This window comes from Salmo salar, chromosome ssa15 (genome assembly GCF_905237065.1).
Source record: "Salmo salar chromosome ssa15, Ssal_v3.1, whole genome shotgun sequence".
NCBI classification, from domain to species: Eukaryota; Metazoa; Chordata; class Actinopteri; order Salmoniformes; family Salmonidae; genus Salmo; species Salmo salar.
The window spans coordinates 57,025,339-57,043,812 of NC_059456.1; the positions used below are offsets into that span (position 1 = coordinate 57,025,339).

At 44.0% G+C, this 18,474-nt stretch overlaps 1 protein-coding gene across 1 annotated transcript in view; it reads left to right on the forward strand.

Moving 5' to 3' along the window:
- LOC106571754 (utrophin) overlaps positions 1 to 18,474 on the forward strand; it is a 190,756-nt gene that overhangs the window by 167,333 nt on the left and 4,949 nt on the right. Inside the window, exons 20-23 of the mRNA XM_014145173.2 lie at positions 11,329 to 11,490; positions 12,098 to 12,344; positions 17,631 to 17,706; positions 17,835 to 17,921. Of these exons, the coding sequence (XP_014000648.1) occupies positions 11,329 to 11,490; positions 12,098 to 12,344; positions 17,631 to 17,706; positions 17,835 to 17,921 (572 nt within the window). The remainder of the gene's footprint in view (positions 1 to 11,328; positions 11,491 to 12,097; positions 12,345 to 17,630; positions 17,707 to 17,834; positions 17,922 to 18,474) is intronic.

Below are 18,474 nucleotides of genomic sequence, written 5' to 3' on the forward strand. Positions count from 1 at the left end.
AAGGATTGAATATCAGGAATTGTGAAATACATAGTTGAATGTATTTGGCTAAGGTGTGTGTAAACTTCCGACTTCAACTGTACATGACATTCTGTTTGGCAAGAATTTGTATAATTTAAATTGAAAAACTCTTAAGTTTTCTTTTTTTCACCTTTATTTAACCAGGTAGGCCAGTTGAGAACAAGTTGTCATTTACAACTGCGACCTGGCCAAGATAAAGCAAAGCAGTGCGACAAAAACAATACAGAGTTACACATGGGATAAACAAAAGAAAAGTCCATAACAATAGAAAGATCTATATACAGTGTGACCAAATGGAGTAAGGAGGTAAGGCAATAAACAGGCCATAGTAGCGAAGTAATTACATTTTAGAAAATTAACACTGGAGTGATAGATGTGCAGATGATGTGCAAGTACAAATACTGGTGTGCGAAAGAGCAAAAAAAGTAAATTAAAAAAAAAATATTGGGATGGGGTAGGTAGTTGGAAGGGCTATTTACAGATGGGTTGTGTACAGCTGCAGCAATCGGTAAGCTGCTCAAATAGCTGATGCTTAAAGTTAGTGAGGGAGATTTAAGTCTCCAACTTCAGCAATTTTTGCAATTCGTTCCAGTCGTTGGCAGCAGAGAACTGGAAGGAAAGGCGGTCAAAGGAGGTGTTGGCTTTGGTGATGACCAGTGAGATATATATTTACATTTACATTTACATCATTTAGCAGACGCTCTTATCCAGAGCGACTTACAAATTGGTGCATTCACCTTATGATATCCAGTGGAACAACCACTTTACAATAGTACATCTATATCTTTTTTTTTGAGGGGGGGTTAGAAGGATTACTTTATCCTATCCCAGGTATTCCTTAAAGAGGTGGGGTTTCAGGTGTCTCCGGAAGGTGGTGATTGACTCCGCTGTCCTGGCGTCGTGAGGGAGCTTGTTCCACCATTGGGGTGCCAGTATACCTGCTGGAGCCCGTGCTACGGGTGGGTGTTGTTATTGTGACCAGTGAGCTGAGATAAGGCGGAGCTTTACATAGCAAAGACTTACAGATGACCTGGAGCCATATAGACCTTACTGACCTGGGTCTGGCGAGAAATATGTAGCGAGGGCCAGCCGATGAGAGCATACAGGTCGCAGTGGTATATGGGGCTTTGGTGACAAAACAGATGGCACTGTGATAGACTGCATCCAGTTTGCTGAGTAGAGTGTTGGAGGCTATTTTGTAAATGACATCGCTAAAGTCGAGGATCGGTAGGACAGTCAGTTTTACGAGGGTATGTTTGGCAGCGTGAGTGAAGGAGGCTTTGTTGTGAAATAGGAAGCCGATACTAGATTTAATTATGGATTGGAGATGCTTAATATGAGTCTGCGAGGAGAGTTTACAGTCTAGCCAGACCCATAGGTAATTGTAGCTGTCCACATATTCTAAGTGGGCAGCGATCGGTTGAAGAGCATGCATTTAGTTTTACTAGCGTTTAAGAGCAGTTGGAGGCCACGGAAGAAGTGTTGTATGGCATTGAAGCTCGTTTGGAGGTTTGTTAACACAGTGTCCAAAGAAGGGCCAGATGTATCCAGAATGGTGTTGTCTGTGTAGAGGTGGATCAAGGAATCACCAGCAGCAAGAGCAACGTCATTGATATGTACAGAGAAAAGAGTCGACCCGAGAATTGAACCCTGTGGTACCCCCATAGAGACTGCCAGAGGTCCGGACAACAGACCCTCCGATTTGACACACCGAACTCTATCTGAGAAGTAGTTGGTGAACCAGGCGAGGCAGTCATTTGAGAAACCAAGTCTGTTGACTCTGCCGATAAGAATACGGTGATTGACAAAGTCGAAAGCCTTGGCCAGGTCGATGAAAACGGCTGCACTGTACTGTCTTTTATCGACCGTGGTTATGATATCGTTTTGTACCTTGAGTGTGGCTGAAACCAGATTGCACAGTGTGATTTGAAATGGTCAGTGATCTGTTTGGTAACTTCGCTTTCAAAGACTTTGGAAAGGCAGGGCAGGATGGATATAGGTCTGTAACAGTTTGGGTCTAGAGTGTCACCCCCTTTTGAAGATGACTGCGGCAGCTTTCCAATCTTTAGGAATCTCGGACGATACGAAAGAGGTTGAACAGACTAGTAATAGGGGTTGCAACAAGTACGGCGGATGATTTTAGAAAGAGGGTCCAGATTGTCTAGCCCAGCTGATTTGTACGGCTCCAGGTTTTGCGGCTCTTCAGAAGATCTGCTATCTGGATTTGGGTGAAGGAGAAGCTGGGGAGGCTTGGGCAAGAAGCTGCGGGGGGTGCTGAGCTGTTGGCTTGGGTTGGGGTAGCCAGGAGAAAAGCATGGCCAGCCGTGGAGAAATGCTTCTTGAAATTCTCGATTATTGTGGATTTATCGGTGGTGACAGTGTTTCCTAGCCTCAGTGCAATGGGCAGCTGAGAGGAGGTTCTCTTATTCTCCATGGACTTTACGGTGTCCCAGAACATTTTGGAGTTAGAGCTGCAGGAGGCAAATTTCTGTTTGACAAAGCCATTGCTTTCCTAACTGTCTGTGTGTATTGGTTCCTGACCTCCCTGAAAGTTGCATATCACGGGGACTATTCGATGTTACTGCAGTACGCCACAGGATGTTTTTGTGCTGGTCGAGGGCAGTCAGGTCTGGAGTGAACCAAGGGCTATATCTGTTCTTAGTTCTACATTTTTTGAAAGGGGCATGCTTATTTAAGATGATGAGGAAATTACTTTTAAAGAACAACCAGGCGTCCTATACTGACGGGATGAGGTCAATATCCTTGCAGGATACCCGGGCCAGGTCGATTAGAAAGGCCTGTTCGCAGAAGTGTTTTTGGGAGCGCTTGACAGTGATGAGGGGTGTTCATTTGATCGCAGACCCATAACGGATGCAGGCAATGAGGCAGTGATCGCTGAGATCCTGATTGAAAACAGCAGAGGTGTATTTGGAGGGCAAGTGGGTCAGGATAATATCTATGAGGGTGCCCATGTTTACGGATTTAGGGTTGTACCTGGTGGGTTCCTTGATAATTTGTGTGAGATTGAGGGCATCTTGCTTAGATTGTAGGATGGCCGGGGTGTTACACGTATCCCAGTTTAGGTCACCTATCAGTACGAACTCTTAACTTCTTGGGGCTATGTGGGACGCTAGCGTGCCACCCGTGGTGCACCCTATCAACAGCAGGTGCATTTCAAGAGCGGCAAATTTGAAACCAAATAAATGTCAAAATTCAAATTTTTCAAACATACAACTATCTTACACCCTTTGAAAGATGAACATCTCCTTAATCTAACCACGTTGTCCGATTTCAAAAAGGTTTTACGGCGAAAGCATAAAGTTAGATTATGTTAGGAGAGTACATTGACAATAGCTGTGTGTAATGTTTTGTCAATTCAAAGACAGGGTCACCAAAACCATAAAACCAGCTAAAATGATGCACTAACCTTTTACAATCTCCATCAGATGACACTCCTAGGACAATATGTTAGACAATGCATGCATTTTTAGTTCTATCAAGTTCATATTTATATCCAAAAACAGCGTTTTACTATGGCATTGATGTTGAGGAAATCGTTTCCCTCCAATAACCGGCAGTCAAGTCAGCACCACAAATTAAATAATTAAAATTAGAAAACATTGGTAAAATATTATATTGTCATTTAAAGAATTATAGATTTACATCTCTTGAACGCAATCAACTTGCCAGATTTAAAAATAACCTTACTGGGAAATCACACTTTGCAATAATCTGAGTTGGTGGTTGGAGACATCCCTCTAGTGGTGTGGGGGCTGTGCTTTGGCAAAGTGGGTGGGGTTATATCCTGCCTGTTTGGCCCTGTCCGGGGTATCATCGGATGGGGCCACAGTGTCTTCTGATCCCTCCTGTCTCAGCCTCCAGTATTTATGCTGCAGTAGTTTATGTGTCGGGGGCTAGGGTCAGTCTGTTACATCTGGAGTATTTCTCTTGTCTTATCCGGTGTCCTGTGTGTATTTAAATATGCTCTCTCTAATTCTCTCTTTCTCTCTTTCTGTCTTTCTCTCGGAGGACCTGAGCCCTAGGACCATGCCTCAGGACTACCTGGTATGATGACTCCTTGCTGTCCCCAGTCCACCTGGCCGTGCTGCTGCTCCAGTTTCAACTGTTCTGCCTGCGGCTATGGAACCCTGACCTGTTCACCGGACGTGCTTGTTGCACCCTCGACAACTACTATGATTATTATTATTTGACCATGCTGGTCATTTATGAACATTTTAACATTTTAACATTTTGACCATGTTCTGTTATAATATCCACCCTGCACAGCCAGAAGAGGACTGGCCACCCCTCATAGCCTGGTTCCTCTCTAGGTTTCTTCCTAGGTTTTTGGCCTTTCTAGGGAGTTTTTCCTAGGGAGTTTTTCCTAGCCACCGTGCTTCTTTCACATGCTTTGCTTGCTGTTTGGGGTTTTAGGCTGGGTTTCTGTACAGCACTTTGAGAATATCAGCTGATGTACGAAGGGCTATATAAAAATAAATTTGATTTGATTTGATTTGAATCTGAGCACTGCGCCCAGAAAAATATGCTTTGCTATACAGACAAACGGCCATGTTGGAGAGATCTAAAATCGAAAATACTATGTAAATAATCCATTACCTTTGATTCTCTTCATCAGATGTCACTTCCAGGTATCACAGGTCCATAACGAATGTAGTTTTGTTCAAAAAAGCTCATCATTTATATCCAAAAAGATCCGTGTTGTTAGCACATGATCTAAGCCAGCCGGACTTCTCGTCATGAACGAGGGGAAAAAATATATTTACGTTCGTTCAAACATGTCAAACGTTGTATAGCATAAATCATTAGGGCCTATTTTTAACCAGAACATGAATAAATATTCAAGGTGGACGAATGCATTCTCTTTTATAACGTATTGGAACGAGGGTACCCAACATGAACTCGCGCGCCAGAGTCTAATCGGCCATCACCGTTCCATGGCTCTTGTTCGGTCAGATCTCACAGTAAAAGACTCAAAACACTTTGTTAAGGCTGGTGACATCTAGTGGAAGCAATAGGAAGTGCCAAAACATTAATCAACCCCTGTGTGTTTCAATGGCATAGGCTTAAAGGTAATTCAACACATCAGGTATCCACTTCCTGTCAGAAAATGTCTCAGGGTTTTGCCTGCCAAATGAGTTCTGTTATACTCACAGACACCATTCAAACAGTTTTAGAAACTTTAGGGTGTTTTCTATCCATATATAATAAGTATATGCATATTCTAGTTACTGGGTAGGATTAGTAACCAGATTAAATCGGGTACGTTTTTTTATCCAGCCGTGAAAATACTGCCCCCTAGCCCCAACAGGTTAAGATAGATGGGGGGCAATCAATTCACATATGGTGTCCAGGGTACAGCTGGGAGCTGAGGGGGGTCTATAACAGGGGCAAAAGTGAGAGGCTTATTTTTGGAAAGGTGGATTTGTCTATAACAGATGGCAACAGTGTGAGATTTATTTCTGGAGAGATTAATTAAAAAAATTAGAAGCTCGAACTGTTTGGGCATAGACCTGGAAAGTATGACAGAAGCAGGCTATCTCTGCAGTAGATTGCAACTCCTCCCCCTTTGGCAGTTCTATCTTGATGGAAAATGTTGTAGTTGGTGGCCTTTTGGTGGCCTTCCTAAGCAAGGATTCAGACACGGCAAGGACATCAGGTTTGGCGGACACACAGGACACACAGGGCGGACACACAATTAACCTCCACATCACCCGAGGAACAGAGGAGGAGTAGGATGAGAGTACGGCTAAAGGCTATCAAAACTGGTCGTCTAGTGCGTTGGGGACAGGGAATAAAAGGAGCAGATTTTTGGACGCGGTAGAATAGATTTAGGGCATAATATATAGACGGGTATGGTAGGGTGCGGGTACAGTGGAGGTAAACCAAGGCGTTGAGTGACGATGAGAGAGGTTGCATCTCTGGAGGCACTAGTTATGCTAGGTGAGGTCACCGCATGCGTGGGAGGTGGGACAAAAGAGGTATCTGAGTCATGTTGAGTGGGGCTAGGGGCTCCGGTAAAATAAAACATTGATAACTACCCTAAACAACAGCATACAAGGCATATTGACATTTGAGAGAGACATAAAGCGAGGCATAAAGCAATCATAGGTGTGTTGATTGGGAGAGCTAGCTAAGACAACAACGGATAAGACAACAACAGCTAATCAGCTAAGACAACAACAACAGGTAAAATGGTGATGAATGGGCAGAGAGGGTCAGTTAACTACTCACAGGTCCTGAACTCGAAGCTGGGGCTGACAGATAAACAAAATAAAATGGAGTACCGTGATAAATGAGTCCGGGAGGCATCAGCTGTGTAGCCGAGTGATCATAGGGTCCACTGAGCAGGCCGGGAGATGGGCCTGGCTCAAGGCTAGCTTCGGGGCAGACCACTCAGTAGCAGCTAGCTAGCTGCGATGATCTGGAGTAATGGTCCAGAGCTTACGGCAGGAATCTGGTGATGTAGTGGAGAAAAGCAGTCCGGTATGCTTAGGGTTGATATAGCGCTGTGAAGACTAGCGGGTATTATCCAGGCTAAAAGCGGCTGAGCTAAAGGTAAAGGCCTGCTAGCAGTGGCTAACAATGACTAAATAGCTAGTAGCTAATTAGCTGGTTAGCATCTGATGGCTAGCTGCTGATGGAGGTTTTAGCTTTAACCTGTTTTATTTACATTTACATTTAAGTCATTTAGCAGACGCTCTTATCCAGAGCGACTTACAAATTGGTGCATTCACCTTATGATATCCATGTTATGGCTAGGGGGCAGTATTTTCACGGCCGGATAAAAAACGTACCCGATTTAATCTGATTATTACTCCTGCCCAGAAACTAGAATATGCATATAAGTATTAGCTTTGGATAGAAAACACTCCAAAGTTTCTAAAACTGTTTGAATGGTGTCTGTGAGTATAACAGAACTCATTTGGCAGGCCAAAACCTGAGAAGATTCCATGCAGGAAGTGCCCTGTCTGACAATTTCTTGCCCTTCTTGATTATCTCTATCCATTACAGGGGATCTCTGCTGTTACGTGACACTTTCTACGGCTCCCATGGGCTCTCAGAAGGCGGCAAAAAGCTGAATCGTGGCTTTGCAGGCTCTGGCTGAAAAAAAAGTAGCGCGTTTGGGTAGTGGCTGGTCACAGTACTGTGAGACTCAGGCTCGTGCCCGAGTCGACCCCATGCTTTATTTTCTTTCGTCTGTTTACCTAAACGCAGATTCCCGGTCGGAATATTATCACTTTTTTACGAGAAAAATTGCATAAAAATTGATTTTAAACAGCGGTTGACATGCTTCGAAGTACGGTAATGGAATATTTAGAAATCTTTTGTCACGAAATGCGCCATGCTCGTGAACCTTATTTACACTTCGGATAGTGAACGCACGAACAAAACGCCGCTATTTGGATATAACAATGGATTATTTTGAACCAAACCAACATTTGTTATTGAAGTAGCAGTCCTGGGAGTGCATTCTGACGAAGAACACCAAAGGTAATCAAACTTTTGTAATAGTAAATCGGAGTTTGGTCAGGGCTAAACTTGGTGGGTGTCTAAATAGCTAGCCGTGATGGCTGGGCTATCTACTCAGAATATTGCAAAATGTGCTTTCACCGAAAAGCTATTTTAAAATCGGACACCTCGATTGCACAAAGGAGTTCTGTATCTATAATTCTTAAAATAATTGTTATGTTTTTTGTGAACGTTTATCGTGAGAAATTTAGTAAATTCACAGGAGGTTTGGGGGGGGTATGCTATTTCTGAACGTCACATGCTAATGTAAAAAGCTGGTTTTCGATATAAATATGAACTTGATTGAACAAAACATGCATGTATTGTATAACATAATGTCCTAGGTGTGTCATCTGATGAAGATCATCAAAGGTTAGTGCTGCATTTAGCTGTGGTTTTGTTTTTTGTGACATTATATGCTAGCTTGAAAAATGGGTGTCTGATTATTTCTGGCTGGGTACTCTGCTGACATAATCTAATGTTTTGTTTTCGCTGTAAAGCCTTTTTGAAATCGGACAGTGTGGTTAGATAAAGGAGAGTCTGGTCTTTAAAATGCTGTGAAATAGTCATATGTTTGAAAAATTGAAGTTTTTGTATTTTTGAGGAATTTGTAATTCGCGCCACGCCTATCATTGGATATTGGAGCAGGTGTTCCGCTAGCGGAACGTCTAGATGTAAGAGGATAAGGTCTAAAAATAGCAGATCCGTATCACACTGGGTGAGGCGGGTTGCCAGAAGGTATATTTAATTTAAAAATGTAAGAGATTGAAATATATACAAAAAAAGACGAAAAATAAATACATTTACACGGGACAATGACAAACACGTCTGCGCTGTTACGCCATCTTTGATGAAAGATGTTTTGTGCCACGGAATCGGCACATCGAAAATCTCTTCGCCACTATTTTGCAACCTGCATGGCGCCGCGGTCAGCATTTTGGTCCTAAAATAAAACTGATATATATTTATTTTATTTATGCCAACTTTTTGGGACAATTTTGGTCACAGACGAACAAGTTCCCTACCCATCTTGTTGAACTTTCCAATACTCTATCCTGTCATCGGTGCCTTTTAGCCATATTTGGCCATGAATCCACTTGGACTCCACCTTCTTGTGAACACAATAGAACTGCAATTACCTGTGAAGCAAAGCATTCTTTGTCCACAAATTCTTTCATTTACTAAACACTCTGAATATGCATGTGATGGTAATGAGGACCTGACTACTTGGGACTTTATGGAAAGCTGTGTCTGGGTTCTGTAATGTGCCTCCTGGGTGCTGTACATTAGGAGTTTGGCGCTGTGTTAGCCAGATGGTGTTTGCTTAGCCTAGCCATGCTAACAACACAGTTAGCGGTACATGCTCCAAGCCATGGCCCTGACCTTGCTATAGACTGACAATAACAGTCATTACAGATGTTTTTTGTAAGAAAATTGTTACAGCCTGATTTTAAAATTTGATTACATTTTGATTTGTTGGTCACTGGCCTACACACAATAAAACCCCATAATATCAAAGTGGAATTATGTTTTTAGATTTTTTTTTTGTGAAAACAAATTAGAAGCTGAAATGTCTTGAGTCAATTAGTGTTCAACCCCTTTGTAATAGCAAGCCTAAATAAGTTCAGGATTAAAAATGTGCTTAATAATAATTTGAATGGACTCACTCTGTGTGCAATAATAGTGTTTAGCAAGGCACTAATATAATACTGCAAGAAATGTGGCAAAGCAATTACATTTTTGTCCTGAATATAAAGTGTTATGTTTGGGGCAAATCCAATACAACACATTACTGAGGAACAATCTCCACATTTTCAAACCTAGTGGTGCTTGCATCATGTTATTGGGTATGATTGTCATCGGCAAGGACTAGGAGTTTTTTAGGATAAAAAGAAATGGCATAGAGCTAAGCACAGGCAAAATCCTAGAGGAAAACCTGGTTGTGTGCTTTCTATAAGACACTGGGAGATGAATTCACCTTTCAGCAGGACTATAACCTAAAACACAAGGCCAAATCTACACTGGAGTGCTTACCAAGAAGACCGTGAATGTTCCTGAGTGGCAGGTTTACAATTTTGACTTAAATCTACTTGAAAATCCATGGCAAGATCTGACAATGGTTGTCGAGCAATATTCAACAACCAATTTGACAGAGCTTGAATATGTTTTTAAAGAATAATGGGCAAATATTGCACAATCCAGGTGTGGAAAGCCTCATCCAGAAAGACTCACAGCTGTTACAAAGTATTGACTCAGGGGTGTGAATGCTTATATAAATGAGATACAGTATTTCTGTATTTCATTTTCAATTAATTTGCAAAAATGTCTAAAAATATGTTTTCAATTTGTCAATTTGGGGTATTATGTGTAGATGGGTGAAAAACAACAACAATTTAATCCATTTTGATTTCAGGCTGTAACACAACAAATTGTGGAATAAGTCCAGGGGTATGAATACTTTCTGAAAGCACTATAACTAGCTAGCCAAGCCATAGAATGAGAATTGGATTGGCAATAGAAATTGTGAAAGGATGGATCGAATGTGTCCTGGGAGAGCCAACATGGCATCTAGTTTCAATTAAAACCACTGCTTTCACGTTGGCCAAATGGAAACAGTCTCTCTGGCTGTCAGTGTGGCAGTGTGTCAGTGTGGCACTTCCTGTGGTAATGGACAGGTGGCTGAGTCATCCTACCCCTCAATGCGTGTGTGATGGTTTGTCGTGGTTTAATCCCTGTAATCCCTGGGCCTGTGTGTGTGTTTGTGTGGGAGTGGGTGTTTGAGTGAAGGTGACAGCTGTGGCTTAGGAAGACCTGCTACTGCATCTCAGATCATTCAAATATGACACAGAAAAACGTGGACCCATCCTTCATTCTCTTTACATTTTTACATTTTAGTAATTGAGCAGACACTCTTATCCAGAGCGATTTACAGTTAGTGCGTTCATCTTAAAATTGCTAGGTGGGACAACCACATATCACATACAAACTACACTTTAAAGTAAAGTAGCTGAGAGGGGCTGAGCGGGAGTTGCGTTTGAGCATAGCCTGAAGGTAGGGAGGGGTAGTTCCTCTTGCTGTTGTGTAGGAAAGCACTCTTTCCCCCTGTCTGTCTCCTTTCTCCTACTCCCCTTCTCTCTCCCTCCTTTCTATCGCTCTCATGCGTTTATCTGATGGTGGAGATTGACAGATCTGTGTTGCAGGGAGGATCTAGCTCCCAGCCATACAGTACAGTCCTACAACAGTAGCCAAAGCTAAAGTCAAAACCACTGAGCCCATGTAATGGAACTACCAAAGACTATTTAGATAAACAAAGCTCTTTGAACTTGAACTTCGTTCGAGGTGGAGTACACTGTCACACAATGCATCTAATATAATGAAACTCTTATAGAACGACAATAAGCACTGTATTTATTTATTACGTTTATTTAAGCAGTGACAATGTACATCAAAACATACGTCTCAGATGTGAGAGGTGATGTGTTGTGTCAGATTTAGCTAACAACTCATTTACATGTGCAGTTCCCGGGCAGGTGAATATATAAACATGAAAACATTATATCCAACAGACAGCATACTGGGGTAGATTTGCTTTTAGCCAAATCCTTTTAGAGCAAGCCAAATTTCATGTTTTGAAAAGTTATCCTAGATCAGGATTCATTGTTTGAATGTAAGATGGAGGTCAGGACATACAGACACATTTCAAAACAAGTCAAGACATAACCTGTAAAAGTCATGCAGTTAATTAGTATTAATTAGTTTCTCTTCTCTCTCCCATAGGGATGATGAGCATGCTCTGATCCTGCAGTACTGCCAGACCCTAGGAGGGGAGGTGTCTCCCTGCAGCCAGCCCCAGAGCCCTGCCCAGATCCTACAGGGCGTGGAGAAAGAGGAGCGGAGAGAGCTGGAGCGAATCATCCAGCGTCTGGAGGACGAGCAGTGGTACGGGATAGGTTGTCTTACCAAAAGTGATGTCCAGTGTCTTCTTCTCATAGTTCCTCATCTCTTCTCGCTCTCTCTTTACCCTAGACAAACGTTCACACACACACACACATACACACTGTCACCTAAGGCTGTCTCAGTCAGCTCTCTCTCTCTCCCCCTCTTTTAAGTGAATGGAGGTAGTGTAAGGTCAGCGATGACTGCATTCTATTGTATTTGGAGCTGCTTTGTCTCTCTCGCTGTCTGAGGCAGTGGCTGTGTCTGTGATTTAGCTCTGCTCACAGTCTGCTTTATGAGCCAGGCTATAAACGGCAGCTAAATTAATACAGTCAGTCTGGAGCCTACGGCTCTATACACACAGATAAAAACAGGGCCAGGACCTCTTTGTACAGTGGCTTTAGATAAGATTTCACTGAGAAACAGAAGGGGTAGAGGGAGATTCTAGTAGTACTATTGGGCTCATCATACAGTATGTGTGGGCACGATTGTGTGGTGACTGTATGTATGTGTGTGTGTGCTTGTGTGTCTGCATGTGTGTGTGCGTCTGCATGTGCAGTGTGTCGGACTTCTGCATCTTCCTAAGCCTATCTCTGTGTGTCTCCCCAAGGACCCTGCAGATCGAGTATGAGCAGCTGAAGGAGCAGCACGGGGGTCAGCGGGGGCCTGGCTCTGTGGGGCGCTGGGACCCTGAGGGGTCATCTCACCCCAGGGGTCCTGACGAGGCTGAAATGCTGGCTGAGGCCAAACTGCTCCGGCAGCACAAGGGCCGTCTGGAGGCTCGCATGCACATACTGGAGGAGCACAACAAACAGCTGGAGTCCCAGCTCCACCGGCTCAGACAGCTACTGCACCAGGTGGGGAACACACAGAGGGACACATACAGTATACACACACACAAACACACACCAACTCAGACAGCTTGTTAGTGCAATATGTGTGTTGATAACACACACACAGAGGCAAACATGCATGTTCCAGCTGTGGCATTACTTCTATTGCACTGATCATGCAACAACAACAAAACATCCTTCTTAGCCTAGAAAGTGTCCTTGTTTGTTTTATAACTCATTCCTATAAAGTTAGAATCTGATCATATTGCAACCAGCCTCCTAATCCCTCCCTTTCCAGTAACCAATCCTTTTATCATCTGTGAATGCCTCGCCTGATGCTCAGTAAAATGGGATGATTTTTAGGTGTGTGGAAATAAAAGCTCTCCAACCGAACAGAGTCAATCAGAGCAGGTAAACGGCAGGCAGGTAGGTATTGACTCAGGGCCCTGGAGCTGAAAGCAGAGGCAAAGTATTAAGTAACCTCAGCCTGGGGGAGATAAAGTGACTCAGCTGATTTTTAGGGTATTAACTTACATCTAGACGTTCCGCTAGCGGAACACCTGCTCCAATATCCAATGATAGGCGTGGCGCGAATTACAAATTCCTAAAAAATACCAAAACTTCAATTTTTCAAACATATGACTATTTCACACCATTTTAAAGACAAGACTCTCCTTTATCTAACCACACTGTCCGATTTCAAAAAGGCTTTACAGCGAAAGCAAAACATTAGATTATGTCAGCAGAGTACCCAGGCAGAAATAATCAGACACCCATTTTTCAAGCTAGCATATAATGTCACAAAAAACAAAACCACAGCTAAATGCAGCACTAACCTTTGATGATCTTCATCAGATGACACTCCTAGGACATTATGTTATACAATACATGCATGTTTTGTTCAATCAAGTTCATATTTATATCAAAAACCAGCTTTTTACATTAGCATGTGACGTTCAGAAATAGCATTCCCACCGAACACTTCCGGTGAATTTACTAAATTACTCACGATAAACATTCACAAAAAACATAACAATTATTTTAAGAATTATAGATACAGAACTCCTTTATGCAATCGCTATGTCCGATTTTAAAATAGCTTTTCGGTGAAAGCAAATTTTGCAATATTCTGAGTAGATAGCCTGGCCATCATGGCTAGCTATTTTGACACCCACCAAGTTTAGCCCTCACCAAACTCCGATTTACTATAATAAAAATTTTCTTCACGAAAAAGAAACTCGAGGAGACGGGTGACATGGAGGGCCGAATGTACCCCTGTCTCAGAAATTCCGTGACATATGTCTCCATAGCCAACGTTTCCTCTTGTGACAATGGGTACATGTGACTCCTGGGAAGTGTAGCGTTTACCTGGAGTTTTATCACGCAATCCCCTCGTCGATGAGGTGGTAATCGGGTCGCCCTCTTTTTACAGAAGGCGATAGCCAAATCGGCATATTCAGAGGAAACCTGGTCTGGACTCTCCACCGTCGTCGCACTGATGGAAACTCCTTTACACCTGCCTGAACACTCCTCTGACCACCCTCTGAGAGCCCCCTGTTTCCACGAAATATCAGGATTGTGATTGGCCAGCCAGGGAATCCCGAGCACCACCGGAAACGCAGGCGAATCAATGAGGAAGAGACTAATCCGTTTCCCATGATCCCCCTGCGTTACCATGTCCAGTGGCACCGTGGCCTCCCTGACCAGCCCTGACCCTAATGGTCGGCTATCTAAGGAGTGCACGGGGAAAGGTTGGTCCAACGACACCAGGGGAATCCCTAGCCTTAACGCGAGCCCACGATCCATAAAGTTTCCAGTGGCGCCTGAATCGACTAGCGCCTTATGCTGGAAAGAGGGAGAAAACTCAGGGAAAGTTACAAGTACAAACATATGACCAACAGGGAGCTCTGGGTGAGGTTGGTGCTTACTCACCTGGGGTGAACGAGGAGTGCTCCGTCTGCCATCCCGATTCCCAGAGGAGCTCCCCCAGCACCGGTCGGCAGTGTGTCCTCTCCGACCACACCGGGTACAGGAGGAGCCGCCTCCTCCGGTTCCCCTCAACGCGGCCCCCCCTAGCTCCATAGGGATGGGAGCTGGAGGGCCTGGAGGTGGAACCAACAGGGCCTGGTCTGGTCGCCCGCGGGCAGGTTGTCGAGACGAATGGACATGTCAATTAGTTCATCCAGTGAGAGGGTAGTGTCTCGACAGGCTAGCTCCCGGCGGACGTCCTCCCGGAGGCTACACCGATAGTGGTCCATCAGGGCCCTGTCGTTCCACCCCGCTCCAGCAGCCAAGGTCCGGAACTCCAGAGCAAAGTTCTGTGCGCTCCTCGTCTCCTGCCGCAGGTGGAACAGCCGTTCACCCGCCACCCGGCCCTCCGGTGGGTGGTCAAACACGGCCCGGAAACGGCGGGTGAACTCGGGGTAGTGATCCCTTGCAGAGTCTGGGCCATACCACATTGCGTTGGCCCACTCCAGGGCATGTCCCATTAAGCAGGAGACGAGGACGCTCACGCTCTCCTCTCCTGAGGGCGTCGGACGAACGGTAGCCAGGTACAACTCCAACTGTAGCAGGAACCCCTGACACCCAGCCACCGCTCCATCGTACTCCCTGGGGAGAGCCAGGCGTAGGGCCCCGGGTCCGGACGCCGGAGGAGGGGTAGCTGGTGGAGGGGGAGTTGGTGCTGGGGATGCGGTAGGGAGGCCACTCCTCTCCCATCGGTCCATCCTCTCCATCATTTGATCCATCGCTGAACCGATTCGGTGGAGAATGCTGGTATGATGGAGGACCCTTTCCTCCATCGATGGGAGAGGAGGTGCGGCTGCTCCTGCTGACTCCATAATGCGGTGTGGGATTCTGTCAGCAATTTCTAGGAGTGGTGGTAGGAGTCAGGCGCAGAGAGCAGAGGTAAGGAAAAATGCGTTTATTCCTTAATACAAAAAACGGTCGACGCCAACAACCGGCGTGAATAGCGAAGTGCCCAAATAACAACGGGTCCACATTACGCATACAAAACAACACAAGCAGATCGCCAGCACATCCAACAACAAAAACACTCTGACGAAAATAATCCCGCACAAACCTGGGCAGGCTAAAAAGGCTTAAATAACCATAAATCAAGAGACACAAATAAGGAACAGGTGCAAACAATAAGACATACCAAACGAAAAGGAAAAAGGGATCAGTGCCGGCTAGTAGGCCGGCGACGACGACCGCCGAGCGCCGCCCGAGCAGGCAGGGGAGTCACCTTCGGTGGGATTCGTGACAATAAGTTATTTGTGAATAGCTAAATACAAGTAATCTAATAACAAGAAACAATTTGATTTGATCAGAGTGCAATTATAAAACAAAAGTTATCAATAGATGATCTTCTTTATATTTTGTTACTATGTGCTGGGACAAGCAAGAATAATGTCACTTACTTGATAGACAGGTGTCCATTCAGTCCAGCAGGTATGAGGTGCTTCTTCCAGTTTTATTTTTGGGATATGGAGCAGGCTCTATAACTCCAGGATTGATGAGCGCAGAAAAGACTTTGAGGTTTGTTACACAATCTCTGGGTGTGCTGCTTTCTTTGCTGTATATATCAAGTCCCCACTCTGTGCAGCACAAACACTCATCGTTGGTTGCCATGGGTTGACAAGCCCCGCAGTTGCACCACCACTCCCCCTCAGACCTGGTTCTTGCCACCGCTCCTGGTAGCTCGGCTACAGGCTCCGCTGATTCAGCCTCACTCTGTGTTGCTCAGCGTCGAATAAATATGGCTCTGTATTAAAAAAGATATCTCAAAGTCCGACATGATTTATCAAATGTTATGATGATTTGCCAATACGAAGAAAGCTAGCTACTTTAGCTACTACAGTACGCAACAGCTGGCTGTCTCCTGGGAGTTTTGTTTACAAAACCCCAGCAAGCCTTGCAGGAAGAGAGCGCAGGCAGAACCCAAACTAGTCCGTAAATGAGGAAGTTGATAGAATCTTATTTCTTAAATTATCAGTACAATTAACACATTTTTTAAATATTGATAACTATGTATAGCTTTGTAAGACTTTAAATGACCAACCACCCAGTTTAGGAGTAGTAAGAAGAGGAGAAGCTGGCTAGTAGATGCCCATATTCTTCCAGGAATTCCGCTAGGCTAATGATATGCTACCTTCAACTTCCTTCAAATTGCACACAGAGACATAAAAAACTGTATCCATGATTTCGCCTGTAGAAAATTACCCAAAATACCAATGTAGGCCTTTGAATCCGAATCAATTGTAATAAACGATAAACAACAAAAAATATATTTTGTACTGCATGTTTCAGGTTTTATTAGAGAGCTCTGTGTAGTCAGTGCTATTTTCAGTGAACCCTACAGACGTTGTGTGAATGCTCTGGAGACGTTTCCATCACGTTAACCTTTAATACAGCTGGGGACTGAATAGGAGTTAGGAGACGAGACAGAGATTGTACAGACGGGGAGGGATGAGAGGAGCGAGGGATGGGATGGGATAGGCAGGCAGGCTAATTTGATTGTCTCTGGAAAGCTAAGGGGCATATTGGACTAGATAGTAAATGTCAGTGGATATCAGATGCCCTGTTCAGTGTGCGTGTGTGCGTGTTCATACATTCATGCTTTTACTACATTGATGAACTGTCAAGTTTGCTTGAGGATCCTTAAAAACATGTTGAGTATGCTGTCTTACTGTATTAACTTTGTTTATTCCTTTTTATTGGTATTCTGTCTCTCTCTTTTTCATGGTATGCCAAGTAAACAACATGGATTCTCAGAATTTTCTAAGCCAGTTCCCCATGAAATAATTGTACTTTTTCATGACTGAAAGTCATCAAATTAAACTGACAAGAATCCAAACCCTTGGATATTTAGCTGAACTCAAAGACAGGGAGTGACAGTGCTTGACACAAATTGGGACAGGGCTATAGACACATGTAAATATTACTACACGTGATGACATATTTTATCCCAGCCCCATCGTGTCACACTGTGTGGTATTTCCTTGTATGTGACTGATGATTTCTATGCAGAGCAATATTTTGTTTGATGCCTTCGCAAGTGAAGTATGCCACTACAAATAATGAAGAGTGAGGACTCCATGTTTTAGTAATGATGCTTTGTCCTTGTCTCTCTCTCTCCCTCCCTATTTTTTACTTTTCTTTCTGACTTTGTTCATGTTTTTCTCTCAATACTTCTGTCCGCCTCTTCTCGTCTTACTTGATCCTCAATCCCTCCTCTTGTTTTTTTCCCCTCCTCCCTTGTCCTCTTTTCTACTCCATCTATCTTTCATCATTTTTCCTCTCTCTCAGCCGGAGATGGACTCCAGGGTGAATGGAGTGTCGTCCCCCAGCATGCAAGAACAAAGGGCCCTCACAGAAAACACAGGTCGGTTACACACACACACACACACACACACACACACACACACACACACACACACACACACACACACACACACACACACACACACACACACACACAGTGTGTTAAACTGTTGTTTGTGTGTGTTTCAGACGAGCTGTTGTACCATCCACACAACAGAAGCTCTGACCTGGCAGACGTCTTGGAACAGCTCAACAGCACTTTTCCTGCGTGCAGTCGTAAAATCCTCTAACTCTACCTCCCTCTCATCTTTTCTCTGTTTACCTCCCGCTTCTCTTACCTTTTCCTGGGCAAGAGGAGTTTAGTTAAAAGTAATCTACAGGGTGCTGTGTGGGTATCAATACTGGTTTACTGCTCAACTGGCAGGCACAATGGCTCAAAGATTTCAACAATGATCTCAACAACACTAATAGATAATGAAACTCAGCAAAAAAATAAATGTTCCTTTTTCAGGACCCTGTCTTTCAAAGATAATTCGTAAAAATCCAAATAACTTCACAGATCTTCATTGTAAAGGTTTTAAACACTGTTTCCCATGCTTGTTCAATGAACCATAAACAATTAATGAACATGCACCTGTGGAACGGTCGTTAAGACACTAACAGCTTACAGATGGTAGGCAATTAAGATCACTGTTATGAAAACTTAGGACACTAAAGAGGCCTTTCTACTGACTCTAAAAAACACCAAAAGAAATATGCCCAGGGTCCCTGCTCATCTGCGTGAACGTGCCTTAGGCATGCTGCAAGGAGGCATGAGGACTGCAGATGT